The sequence below is a fragment of the Phyllopteryx taeniolatus genome, unplaced genomic scaffold (genome assembly GCF_024500385.1).
Source record: "Phyllopteryx taeniolatus isolate TA_2022b unplaced genomic scaffold, UOR_Ptae_1.2 contig_24, whole genome shotgun sequence".
Lineage (NCBI taxonomy): Eukaryota > Metazoa > Chordata > Actinopteri > Syngnathiformes > Syngnathidae > Phyllopteryx > Phyllopteryx taeniolatus.
This window is the reverse complement of record NW_026903162.1, coordinates 1,246,159-1,259,268: the sequence shown is the minus strand read 5'-3', so window position 1 is coordinate 1,259,268 and position 13,110 is coordinate 1,246,159. Positions and strand designations below refer to the sequence as shown.

Here is a 13,110-nt window from a genome sequence, read left to right as displayed (position 1 = left end):
AGTGGCTGAAATAAGTATTTAAAACGTCACAATTTTTCTCACTAAATGTACTTTTAAAGGTGCTATTGCCCTGAAAATTTCACCAGATGTTGGGCACAACCAAGTAATGCATACATACAAAGAAAGTAGAACAAATAAGATTAGAAATTAAGTTGTGTGTAAAAATGTGAAATGACACAGGGAAAAAGTATTGAACACATGAAGGGAGGTGCAAAAAGGCATGGAAGGCCAAGACAACACCTAAAATCTATCAATAATCAAACAGCAATCCAGCACCTTTTCAGTGCAAATGAATATCAGCTGGTTCAGTCCTAATTGATGGCCTACAAAAACGTTTCATTGCCAAGGTGTGGATCAAGACATATCTCATGATGGGTAAGAGCAGAGAGCTGTCTAAAGACCATCGAAAACTAATTGCTGCAAAACATAACGATGACATTGGTTGCAGGCGCATATCTAAGTTTCTAAAAGTTCCAGTGAGCACGGTTGGGGCCATAATACGTAAGTTGAAAGCCAATCATACCACCATAAATTTGCCTCGATCAGGTGCTCCTCGCAAGATTTCTGACAGAGGAGTGCAAAGAAAAATCACAAGAGTTGTCCAAGAGCCAAGGACCACCTGTGGAGAGCTTCAAAAAGATATGGAATTTGCAGGTACTGTTGTCACAAGGAAAACAGTAATGTACTCCGCCCCCACGGCCTGTATGCACGCTCAACACGCATTGAAGGAATGATGAATGGGTAAATGTACAGAGATTCTTGACAAACATCTGCTGCCATATACAGGGATGATGAAAATTAAACAAGGGTGGATATTTAATCAGGATAATGATCCAAAACATACTGGCAAGAAAACTCTCAATTGGTTTCAAAGAAAGAAAGAAGGGAAAAAAAAGGTTGCTAGAAATGCCTAGCCAATCACCTGACTTGAATCCAATCGAAAATCTATGGAAAGAACTGAAACTCAAGGTCCATAAAAGACGCCCACAGAACCAAGATTTGAAGACTGCTTGTGAGGAGGAATGGGCCAAAATCACACCAGAGCAATGTGTGTGACTAGTTTCTCCATACAGGAGGCATCTTGAAGCTGTCATTGCAACCAAAGGCTTTTGTACAAAGTGTTAAATAAATAGCAGTTGGTGTGTTCAATACCTTTTCCCTGTGTCATTTCACATTACTACACATAATTTGAGCTTCTTTGTTCTACTTTCTTTGAATTTATGGATTACTTGGGTAATCGTGCCCGCATGGGCTTTCTCCAAGTACTCCGGTTTCCTCCCACACCCCAAAAACATGCGTGGTAGGTTGATTGAAGACTAAATTGTCCGTAGGTGTGAATGTAAATGGTTGTTTGTTTATATGTACCCTGTGATTGGCTGGCGACTAGTTCAGGGTGTACCCTGCCTCTCACCCGAAGATAGCTGGGATAGCCACGCCCACGACTCTAGTGAGGATAGTAGTACAGAAACATACACACACACGTTAAACCATGGTTGTGTATACATTGTTGTTTACAAATAAAATAGACAAAAGATCACCTTGGTCCAAATTGCTTAATGTCCTGCAACTCAGTTTAATCTTTAATAACTTAGATTGTGTATTAACCAACAAGCACGAAATGCTTTGATTAGCTGAAGGAGTAAACATGTTATTAAACTAGTTAATCTTCCTACTTTGCATACAATTTAACAATACTTTAGATGTTCAGCTATTCCATACAGCCTTGTAGCCAGACATTGACTGCTCTTGTAGTCTTTTTAAAACAATTTTCACATCACGAAATAAACACTCATGATCATTTTAATTGTGTTTATTTAGGTATTCAGGGCAATCACAATAAAATACTTCCCAGTCAGTAGTAGAGGGTCACCTTTCCCTAAAACTGCATTTAATTAAGGTGACAGTTTAAAACAAATCCCTGATGAAAATGAAAACCAGCTCATCTTTCGTAAGCAGCACACCCATCACTTCTAAAAACACTAATCAACCGTTTCAGTGGAGTGCGAGACACCTCTACACATAGCCGTTTGCTAAATGGGGTTTGATTACAAAGCAACAAAAGTTGTGCAGCACAGGTATATACCTATGCCTTTCAAAATGTGGATTTTTAGCACTGTACCGCCATGTGTATTCAGCTCTTTTGTACTTATTTGGACTTTGCAAAGCCAACCCTGTTGTTCTCTCGATCAAACACTGTGTAGTACTGGCCGATGAAGACGTCTCCCAGAATCCACAGTGGGCCAGCTGGGGGAGGGATGTCCAGACCCATGAAGCCACTCAGACAAATGGTCTTTCCAGCTTGGCTCACCTGCAGTTTAGAGACTCAATCAGGGTGTGCTGTTTTGGCATTTTGGAATAAATATGCCAAAATCCCAAAGTTGGCACACAGCTTGTAACAGGAATCAGAAACAACTAATCTCTCTGAATAACAAAGCTGCCCCCTCATGACTTTGTTAAATGAAACAAGGCTGCATCTGTTTTTCTTCTGGTGATGTCACACTGGTTCACAAGAGTTGAATTATTTAGCATTTGGCCAATCTCTGTTGGCCCCTGCTGGACAAGAAAGAGATACACATGTTCTCACCTTAAGGACATAGTCGTCTCCAGTCAGCTTATAGGACTGGCCGCCCACATTGAAAGTGATTACAGGCAGTGAAGGGATCTTATCACAATTCACCATGTACTGAAAGACAAATGCGAATGTTTTACACGTCTGACACACAAGACAGCTTGTGTGTCACAAGATGAACATAAAAAATGTATTATATCATGATTTCATAGTCATATTTTGCATTTATTACTAAACACTCAGCCTCCTTCCTCGACAACATTTTTTTAATGTTTGGTCATTAAATGTTCATTTGTAATTCCTAAAAGCTCTCCAACAGAAAAACAAATGCACTCCTAATTTCTTAAAGTTTCCTTTATTACATATAGTACAAGTCCCCTGAATTCAAAAACACTATATTTATCGATATTGGTCACATTAAATCAGCCCTCTTGGTGAGCATTTTGGCCATAGATTGGTGTATCGGTTTTTTATTTATTTATTTATTTTATATGGAGCTTTAACAACAATATTTATTTTGCAATTTCAACATGCACACACAACACGTTGACAGTAATCGTAATAATACAGAATACTTTGAGTGTGGTTTCCCTTTTTTTTGCAAATCTCAAAGCCTTAAAAAGTGATGGTGGCCCTTTGGTTAGAGGCTACACTCCTAATTCTTCACAGCGGCCCGATTTCAAACGCTAACTGGCATTGATCGCTCAGTGTTTAGATGGTGAACTGGATGGATCTGAAAAATCAAATCACCAATAGGCCCAAAGTTCCATCTCACCTCTCCCTGGATGAGTGGAGTGGCTCCGATGGCTTTCTGCAGAGCCCTGACCTCTGCAGCCGGGCCGGTGATCAGAGATGTGCCAGTGTCCACGATAGCTTCACAACCGCCTTTGCACAAACTCAGCTGGCTGCCCACTTGCAACCTGAAATGCACACACCAGTAAATATCATCCAACCATCTTCTATACTGCTTATCCTCATTAGGGTCGCAGGTGAGCTCATTTATCAAGCGTGCGTACGCATCCATTGTTGAGAATACTTCATAGTTTTCATGATGTGTCCCCAATAACGCTTGCAATAATTACGTCCTGCCCGTTAATTAACGATACTTCTCATCTGTGGGCACATTTTTTTGGCATTGAGTTTGATGTCAAACCATTTATTTATATTTCCGAGACTGTGATTGTTAGAATTAACAGCAGCGGTTGAATTTTCCGAATGTCCCACATCATTTTTTCATATTGTTGGTGACTCCTGAATTATTTATTTCAAAGTTCTTTTTTGGTTTGTTTCTGTAACCCATAAAGTTAAATTACAGCTGTGTTACATTGCCACTTTTCTGACAAGTTCCCCAATCAATGTCAGTCTCGTGGAGCTATTCATTTTCTCTTCTTTAAAGAGCCCTGCATTCGTAAAGGGATTGTTGCTACCATATATGGTCCTTTGGAGGCATTTCTGTGGCTCGGCGTGCGCGAGCTTGGCAGTTTGGAACAAGTGCGATTTATGAAAACACACACACACACACACACATATATATATATACAGACCCTTTCCAAAAAAATCTGAATATCATGGAAAGGTTTATTTCCATTAGTTCCATTCAAAAAGTTAAACTTTCATAAATTATAGATTCAGGGCACACAATTTAAAGTATTTGTTTATTTTTACACAATTTGGGCTTCCAGCTCATAAAACCCACAAAATCAGGAATTCAAAAAATTAGAATACCGTGATGAAATCAGCCCAAATTTTGCAGGCCATAAATGTTTTAAACTGAGTGTCACACACTAATCATCGACTAAACTCAAAGCACCTGCGCACTACACTTTACACTCGCCGCCCCCTTAGTGATTTGTCTGACTGACCAGGAGCATCAGAGCACTTACGAGTCCATGTGGATCTGCCAGTAGGCTTGACGGGTGACGTTGACATAGCTGAAATCACCAGTGTAGTATTTGGGGTCCGTTCCTCCCAGCAGCAGCTCGCCACCTGGTTCAGTATCAGGGTTCCTAAAGCAGATCCATATAAACTCTCATTACTTGTTTGTGAGACTTGAACTAATTAGTATTTAGGTCAAGAAATACAAGGATTAGATAACACAAACTACAAGTTAACTTGTACAGACTTGATGGCCATCTCGCTTTGTGACAAGGCTGGAGGTTTATACTCGCATGGATGGCGGCCGCGCTGAGGTCCCTGCGGCTGTCCCTCGCGTAGTTTACCTTAATACTCGAGCGCAACCCACGCATGCAGTTTTTAAAATGTACTGCAGTTCACCTCCAAGTCGGGGGTGTCACTACGGCTGGTATTGGCTAGGACACCACAGAGTGGAGTTCCCTCTGCAATTTTTTTGGCCATTTTCGGTAGCAGTTTTTACTTTCCTTTCAGTAACAAGGAACAAAGCAACAACAATGGCGACCGTGGAACAGTGTCTGCTAGAACAAATTGACAGAGATACCCAGAAGATCCCTTTAATTATGCTGCAAAATCGATCAAGAAGGCGGCGGTGGTATGTGGAACCAAGGGGACTAAAACTAAAACGGAGCAATCATGAGAGATGATCGCCGCAGCGTTCGACGCGCAGCAACTATTTTTGCTGTGTGCGCGCCAAATGGGGCAATTCGTCAGTCACGTGATGCCATGCGGGCCTCGTCGGCCTATAAAGAGGCCTTCAATTTTTCACTTTGTTATATTGCAGCAATCTGCTAAAATCATTTAAGTTGTACACAAAGCACCCCATATTGACAGAAAAAAACTGAAATGTTGAAATGTTTGCAGATTTATTAAAAAAGAAAAACTGAAATATCACACAGCCATACGTATTCAGACCCTTTGCTCAGTATTTCGTAGAAGCACCCTTTTGAGCTAATATAGCCATGAGTCTTTCACACCTGGATTTGGGGATCCTCTGCCATTCCTCCTTGCAGATCATCTCCAATTCTGTCAGGTTGGATGGTGAATGTTGGTGGACAGCCATTTTTAGGTCTTTCCAGAGATTCTCAATTGGGTTTAAGTCAGGGCTCTGGCTGGGTCATTCAAGAACAGTCACGGAGTTGTTCTGAAGCCACTCCATTATTTTAGCTGTGTGTTTAGGGTCATTGTCTTGTTGGAAGGTGAATCTTCGGCCCAGTCTGAGGTCCTGAGCACTCTGGAGAAGGTTTTCGTCCAGGATATTTCTGTACTTTCCCGCATTCATCTTTCCTTCGATTGCAACCAGTCGTCCTGTCCCTGCAGCTGAAAAACACACCCATAGCATGATGCTGCCACCACCATGCTTCACTGTTGGCACTGTATTGGACAGGTGATGAGCAGTTCCTGGTTTTCTCCACACATACCGCTTAGAATTAAGGCCAAAAAGTTCCATCTTGGTCTCATCAGACCAGAGAATCTTATTTCTCACCATCTTGGAGTCCTTCGGGTGTGTTTTAGCAAACTCCATGCGCGCTTTCATGTGTCTTGCACTGAGGAGAGGTTTCCGTCGGGCCACTCTGCCATAAAGCCCCGACTGGTGGGGGGCTGCAGTGATGGTTGACTTTCTAGCACTTTCTCCCATCTCCCAACTGCATCTATGGAGCTCAGCCACAGTGATCTTTGGGTTCTTCTTTACCTCTCTCACCAAGGCTCTTCTACCCCAATTGCTCAGTTTGGCCGGACGACCAGCTCTAGGAAGAGTTCTGATCGTCCCAAACGTCTTCCATTTAAGGATTATGGAGGCCATTGTGCTCTTTGGAACCTTAAGTTCAGCTGAAACCTTTTTTGTAACCTTGGCCAGATCTGTGCCTTGCCACAATTCTGTCTCTGAGCTCCTCAGGCACTTCCTTTGACCTCATGATTCTAATTTGGTCCGACATGCACTGTGAGGTGTAAGGTCTTATATAGACGTGTGAAGCTTTCCAAATCAAGTCCAATCAGAATAATCAAACACAGCTAGACTCCAATGAAGGTATAGAACCATTTTAATGATGATCAGAAGAAATGGACATGACCCGAGTTAAATATATGAGTGTCAGAGCAAAGGGTCTGAATACTTATGGCTGTGTGATATTTCACTCTTTTTTTAATAAATTTGCAAAAGTTTCAACAATTCCGTTTTTTTCTGTCAATATGGGGGAAAATGAACTTAAATGATTTTAGCAAATGGCTGCAATATAACAAAGATGAAACATTTAAGGGGGTTTGAATACTCTCCACACCCACTGTGTGTGTGTATATATATATATATATATGTTTTTTTACTATTTTCTGTACTTTCCCATTTTCATATTTTTTCCAATAGATATGAGATGTTTTTTGTATCCCATGTTTTTCTGCTAACCATGGCTTTTGCTGTAGAATGTAACTGAGAAATTGTCAGTTAGAGCTTACTCAGTTTTTAACCAGTGGCAGGTTTGTACCAAAAAATTAAAATCAACCGGTGCGTCAACAATGTGTTATTTTTAGAGTGTACACACAAATGAAACAAATTAGCTTTTTTTTTTTTTTGCATTTCCTCCATTAGATTGAAAGTAATGTGCTTATTTCCAATTTGTTTCTTTTTTTTTTTAAACAAACATCACATAAACATGTTCTTTTAACACGATTATGTTCCCTACCATTTCAGTACAATGCCATGAAGGTATGTTCCTCACCTGTTCAGGTAGAATGAGAACACGTTCTGCTCCACCTTCTTCTGGCTCATGATGTTGTCAAAGACTGGCGCTACAGCATCCACAGAGATGCGTGGATAGGCCATGCCCAGGATCCCGTCGAACTTGGCAGCAATAAAAGCCACCCCGGGCTGCTTTATAGCCTCCCCAAAGAGCTGGTTCTCCACAGCTATGGCTCCGATCTAGAAAGGTGAACGAGCAAAGAAGCTGAAGAAATTCATTTTTCTGATCGAAATATCATTTACTTGATACAGCTTCATGTTTCAAGCTTACGGTACACGTGTCCTGACTGAGGTAGCCCGACAAACTGCCGCTTCCGTACTGGATCGCAAAAGAAGTGCCATTCTTTACATACGTGCTGGACTTGGCAGAGTTATATTTGTGATGAAGCACTACAAAAAAATATATATATATAAAACAGGTTTGAGTGAATGAATGAGATTTAACAGCCTGACTTATAGAGGTGCTTTTTCATATGAAAAATGACTTACAGCAAGCGATGTCAAGGAGGGAGCAGTGGATGGATGGAACCCACAGGTTGGAAGAACCAGTGTCAAAGACCACAGTGAAGGGCTGAGGGGGTGTGCCCAGGCCAATCTCGCCGTAATATTGGGCCTGGTGGCAACATAAGACTTATTAAAATTTTACAGAATAATCTTGGAATCTTGCAATGACGCATTTCGAACTGGTCTAAACAGAAATCATTGTAGAGCTAATTCAGCTAGAAATGTACTTTGAACGATTAGAAATAAATATAGCTCAGTCTGTTCTATTCTCATCAGCAATATGAGACGGTGTGGCTGTTTGCATCTGCGACTGTTAAGAGAAAGCAGGTCACGCAGTCCAAGTCATGGCCAATCCAACAGAGATTTCTTTACAAAACTCCTTAGCTGACAAAAATGTCCGTTTCATGTGACCAAAACACAGTTGTGTCAAAGGCCATTGCAAAATGTATTCCAAGTTACTGAAATCCATTAAAGTTCCTCTTTCTATATGCAATACTTCAGAGGTTCTCTGGATGTTATATGAACCATTTGCATTTTAAATGTCTTAGCCTTATAGAAATAAATGTAAAAAAAATAATAAAATAGATAAACTTGAATATTCCATAACTGTATGCTTTTGTTGCACTTTAATTTCATGGATCCCTAACCTATTGCTCCCGGAGGCCCAAGTGTCCAGAGACCCCCCTCTTCGAAAACCATGGCTTTAGTTGATTAATCTGTTAGCCCGCAAAACGTGACTTAACTTCTTACCCCTAGCGATATCTAGAGGTCAGTGATTTTATGGTAATGGGTCCATGTTTTTTCTCCAAAGATGATGATAAAGTATTTCCTTTGGTGGTTGAGTTTCAACACTCACATTTAACTGCCAGTTCCTTTGCTTTGTGAGTCAGTACTTGACACAAAATCATGTTGAAAGAGTATCAGCATGGAGCTCAAACCCAAAACCTTGTTCCAAGTTTCAACATCAAAACAGTTAGGAATTTCATTATGTCCACTGCGACTGTGTACTCTAACCGTTCTTATGTATAACACTGGTAAAACACGTTAGGATAAACATAACTAGGGACTTGGGAGGTAAAAGTAATAAGTGTGAAGAGGAAAAAGATCACAAAGAAAAATTTGTAAGAGTGGGATGCCTACATCCAGGTAGTTCTTTAGGGTCTCAGGAGTTGGTCCAGTACTAGAGGGAAAGCCAAAGTTGTACTTGAGGGAGTGCTTGTTGGCCACAAGCCCCTCTGCAGTCCTCCCTGAGTCGGTCAATTCGCGCCTGATGGAGCGGAATTTCTTTAAGGGAATTCTGTATCAGAGAACAAGAATTGTGTTCATTTTGTCATCTGGCTACAAAGCATCTGATACCTAAAATGTAATTGAAAATGTATACATAAACTTAACAGACGGCCTTTCAGTTTTGACCGACAACAACTCTCTCCACAAAATATTCTACATAATGTTTCAATACAGGTTTATGATGACACATGACTGAGGTTACCAATAGGCCGCAATGTGAGAATATGTAGTCACAACAAGCTTAGTTACGGCCGAACTTACGAGTATTTTGCATTTGATTGTTTTATATGTATGGTTTATGACTACTTTATATACAAATATTGACTGTAGTTGTGACTTTGCTACTGTGTTAGTGTATGTTTGTGATGGACTACGGCTTGTTCTGAGGCATTTACAAATTGGGGACAGTCTAATACACTGTACATAAGCGTAAAAAAAGCTTAACATGGCTTAATGTCAGAAAACTGATCGGTTTTCACCAAAATCTACTGTCCCCTCCAAAAGTATTGGAACGGCAAGGTCAATTCCTTTATTTTTGTTCCATACTGAAGACATTGGGGTTTCAGATCAAAAGATGACTATGAGACGAAAGTTGAGAATTCCAGCTTTCATTTCATAGTATTTACATCTAGATGTTAAACAACTCAGGACTGGGCACCTTTTGTTTGAACCCACCCACTTTTCAAGTGAGCAAATGTATTGGAACAGACATTCAATTAACTTAAAGTGAATAACTTAATATTTGGTAGCATAACCCTTACTTGCAATAACTGCATCGACCCTGCGACCCACTGACTTCACCACACTGTTCTTCATTTGAAATGCTTTTCCAGGTCTTTACTGCAGCCTCTTTCAGTTCTTGTTTGTTTCTAGGGGTTTCTCCCTTCAGTCTCCTCTTCAGGAGGTAAAATGCATGCTCTATTGGGTTAAGGTCCAGTCTAACACCTTCCACTTTTTTTCCCCTGATGAAGTTCTTTGTTGTGTTGTGTTGGCAGAGTGTTTTGGGTCATTGTCTTGTTGCATGATGAAGCTTCTCCCTATTAGTTTGGATGCATTTTTCTGTAAGTTGCCAGACAAGATGGTTTTGTAGACTTCAGAATTCATTCTGGTGGTACTGTCATGATTTACATCATCAATAAAGACTAGTGAGCCCGTTCCAGAAGCAGCCATGACATTACTTCCACCATGCTTCACAGATGAGCTTGTGTGTTTTGGATCATAAGCAGACCCTTTCTTTCGCCATACTTTGGCCTTTCCATCACTTTGGTAGAGGTTAATCATGGTCTCATCAGTCCATAAAACATTGTTCCAAAATGTTTGTGGCTCATCTCTGTACTTCTTTGCAAAATCCAACTGGCCTCACAATTCTTTTTGCTGATGAGTGTTTTGCATCTTGTGGTATGGCCTGTATATTTCTTCTCTCGAAGTATTCTTCGAACAATGGATTGTGATATCTTTACCCCTGCCCAGGAGAGGTTGGCAGTGGTGTCACTGACCGTTGTCTTTGGGTGTTTCTTCACAGCTCTCATAATGTTTCTGTCATCAACTGCTGTTTATACCCTTGGCCGACCTGTTCGAAGTCTGTTGCTCAGTACACCAGTAGTTTCTCCTTTTCAGGACATTCCAAATTGTTGTACTGGCTACGCCCACCCAATGTTTGTGCAATAGCTCTGATTGATTTTCCCTTCTCTCTCAGTTTCAAAATAGTTTGCTTTTCTCCCATAGACGGCTCTCTGGGGTTCATGTTTGCTTAACAAATGCATTTTTCACAGGTGAAACCCAAAGCCAAAAACAAGCACTAATGTTTAAGCAATCAACCTAAAAGGCAACACCTGATCAACTACAAACATCAATCAGCCACATGTTCCAATAAGTTTGCTCACTTGAAAAGTGGGTGGCTTCAAACAAAAGGTGCGCTGTCCTGTGTTGTTTAACACATCTAGATGTAAATAGCATGAAATAAATGGTGGAATTCTGAACCTTTGACTCATAATTATCTTTGGATCTGAAACCCAAATGTCTTCGGAATACAACAAAAACAAATGGAATGACCTTGCCGTTCCAAATCTTTTGGAGGAGACTGAATATTTAATGCGTTGTAAATGCTTTTTTTTTTTTTTTTTTTAAATCATTAACTAATCAGTGTTGTTTTTTTATTATCCGGGGTTTTCGCTATTACACTGACGACCAACACTCAGTACATCAAATACAATTTAAGCATACGCTTCTGAATTAGAAAAACTAAACATGGCTCCAACAGAAAGCTACGCATTACCGCACCTCGTAACAAAAGCCTGCTGTACACAGTTAATACTGTCAGAAAATAAACAGTATAATGTGTGCAACATGCCCATTCGTCCCTTCTTGTGCGTTTCAAAGAAACAGTGCTAACAGGGCTAACTCGAATGACTGAGCATCTAAACAACAACACGTTCAACAATTAGATTTTCTTACCTAACAATCGCGTCGCTCGACAAGACTGACGCCGACAAAAGAAACAGATAAAAACTCCTCATTATCGTGCTCGGAAAGTTGCGAATCCGAAGTCGCAACAATGACTGAGCAATTGGACGCTTTGGTGAGAAACAAAAAAACCCGACTTTTATCAGGTGACCGAGTCATGTGAGTGAGGCTTATGCTGTGTTTGTGTTCCGCTACACAATGGGAGCATCCACTACTCAGTCGCACTGTGAACGTCACTTCAAAGATAGTGAATAGATTGTACTGTTGAAAAATCGTTGACACAATCAGCGATATGAAACAATGCCATCGACTCATCGGTCCTATAAAAGGCTATGGATGGACATTGACATTAAGTCGTTTAACTTGCTCATTTCTCAACTGATTTTCATGAGCGTTACTGTTTTGTCAACGCCAAACCATATGCAATCAATTTGCAACATTGGATAAAAAAGCAACAACAACAAATATATACATAGATATATATATTTATAGATATATATATGTGTGTGTGTGTGAAACGGACTCCGAGTATCCTTGTTGTAACTGTACGGTGTATTGCGCAACCGTATACGGCACAATGTGCCGGCATCTTTGGTCTTTTGGTTTTCTCGCCGTCGACGCACGTCGGCGTGGAGTTAAAAATGGGCACGTCATTTGGACCTATACATATCTGCTGTGTCCCTGGTCGCACAGGACCGGTCCATCTTGGAGGTCGCGCCCCTTAGTGGCCTGGCGGACTATCGTTGTGTTGCGTGAATTTGAAGGATTTCTCTCGCAGTTGTTTTGGGATTTGTACATGCGTTTTGTGTGTTTCTCTCTTGGAGTTGTTGTGGGATTTTTGTGCGTTGTTGTTGTTGTTTTTTTATGATTGCAGCATTTTTCTTTTACAGTTTTCTGTGATTGCAGCGTTTTTATACTTGCAGCATTTTCTTTTGCTGTTGTTTTGTGTGATTACAGCATTTGTATCTTGTAGCATTTTCATTTTGCAGTTGTTTTCTGTAATTACTGCATTTTTACCTTGCAGCATTTTTCTTTTGTAGTTTTATCTGCATATGTGTTTTTCGTCTTGCGTCATTCCAGAGCCACACAACGCTCACCGGTCCTCCTGATGGGACTTGCCCGTCGGCCACCGTTAAAAACCGTATACAAAATTTTGTTTAACCCTTCCCAACCAAGCTTATTTTCATGTTTTGTTTCTGAATACATTACACATATTTGAAGTGCTAAAAACGTGCAAAGACTGAAAACAATATATTACTGAATTGTTGTGTTATGGCTTAAAACTCTTTACCTTCTAAATTTTCCTGATCTAAAAAAAAAACAAAAAAAACAAGCGCCCTTATTCCATGCAGTAGGCATTCAGTGGAATTGCACTGCTTGTTCATAAATAACTTCACCCAGTTCTACCATTATACTGTAGCGTGCAATTGGCCATGAAAATATCCGCAAGCTAAAAGAGTCTCTCAATTCTTAACCAATTTGACGCCTGATTTCACGTATTTTGCAATTTTTTTAATTCATTCATTCTTTGTCAGGCTTGCTAAACAAGACTTCTCTGTGATGTCAAATTTACAAGACATCTTGCTCCTGTTTGGTTACACTTTAAACACATTTCAACTTATTAAAACACACTGACTTATCA

The 13,110-nt window shown here is 40.3% G+C and overlaps 1 protein-coding gene across 1 annotated transcript; it reads right to left on the bottom strand.

Moving 5' to 3' along the window:
• Positions 1-1,795: 1,795 nt before the first annotated feature.
• On the bottom strand, positions 1,796-11,635 carry ctsd (cathepsin D). The gene is made up of 9 exons (XM_061764864.1): positions 11,460-11,635; positions 8,859-9,015; positions 7,704-7,827; positions 7,486-7,604; positions 7,195-7,394; positions 4,453-4,575; positions 3,345-3,489; positions 2,585-2,683; positions 1,796-2,308 (listed from the first exon to the last, which is right to left on the bottom strand). The coding sequence occupies exons 1-9, from the start codon at positions 11,519-11,521 to the stop codon at positions 2,147-2,149; spliced, it is 1,191 nt and encodes a 396-aa protein (XP_061620848.1). The 5' UTR covers positions 11,522-11,635; the 3' UTR covers positions 1,796-2,146.
• Between the last annotated feature and the right edge of the window lie 1,475 nt (positions 11,636-13,110).

Bases quoted from the DNA above. Each gene is read 5' to 3' on its own strand.
- ctsd (XM_061764864.1), bottom strand. From the start codon at position 11,521: ATGAGGAGTTTTTATCTGTTTCTTTTGTCGGCGTCAGTCTTGTCGAGC. The intron at 7,828-8,858 runs GTAGGCATCCCA...TGTTGCCACCAG, and splicing joins CCCTAAAGAACTACCTGGAT to GCCCAATATTACGGCGAGAT. The intron at 4,576-7,194 runs GTGAGGAACATA...GATCTGCTTTAG, and splicing joins TTCTCATTCTACCTGAACAG to GAACCCTGATACTGAACCAG.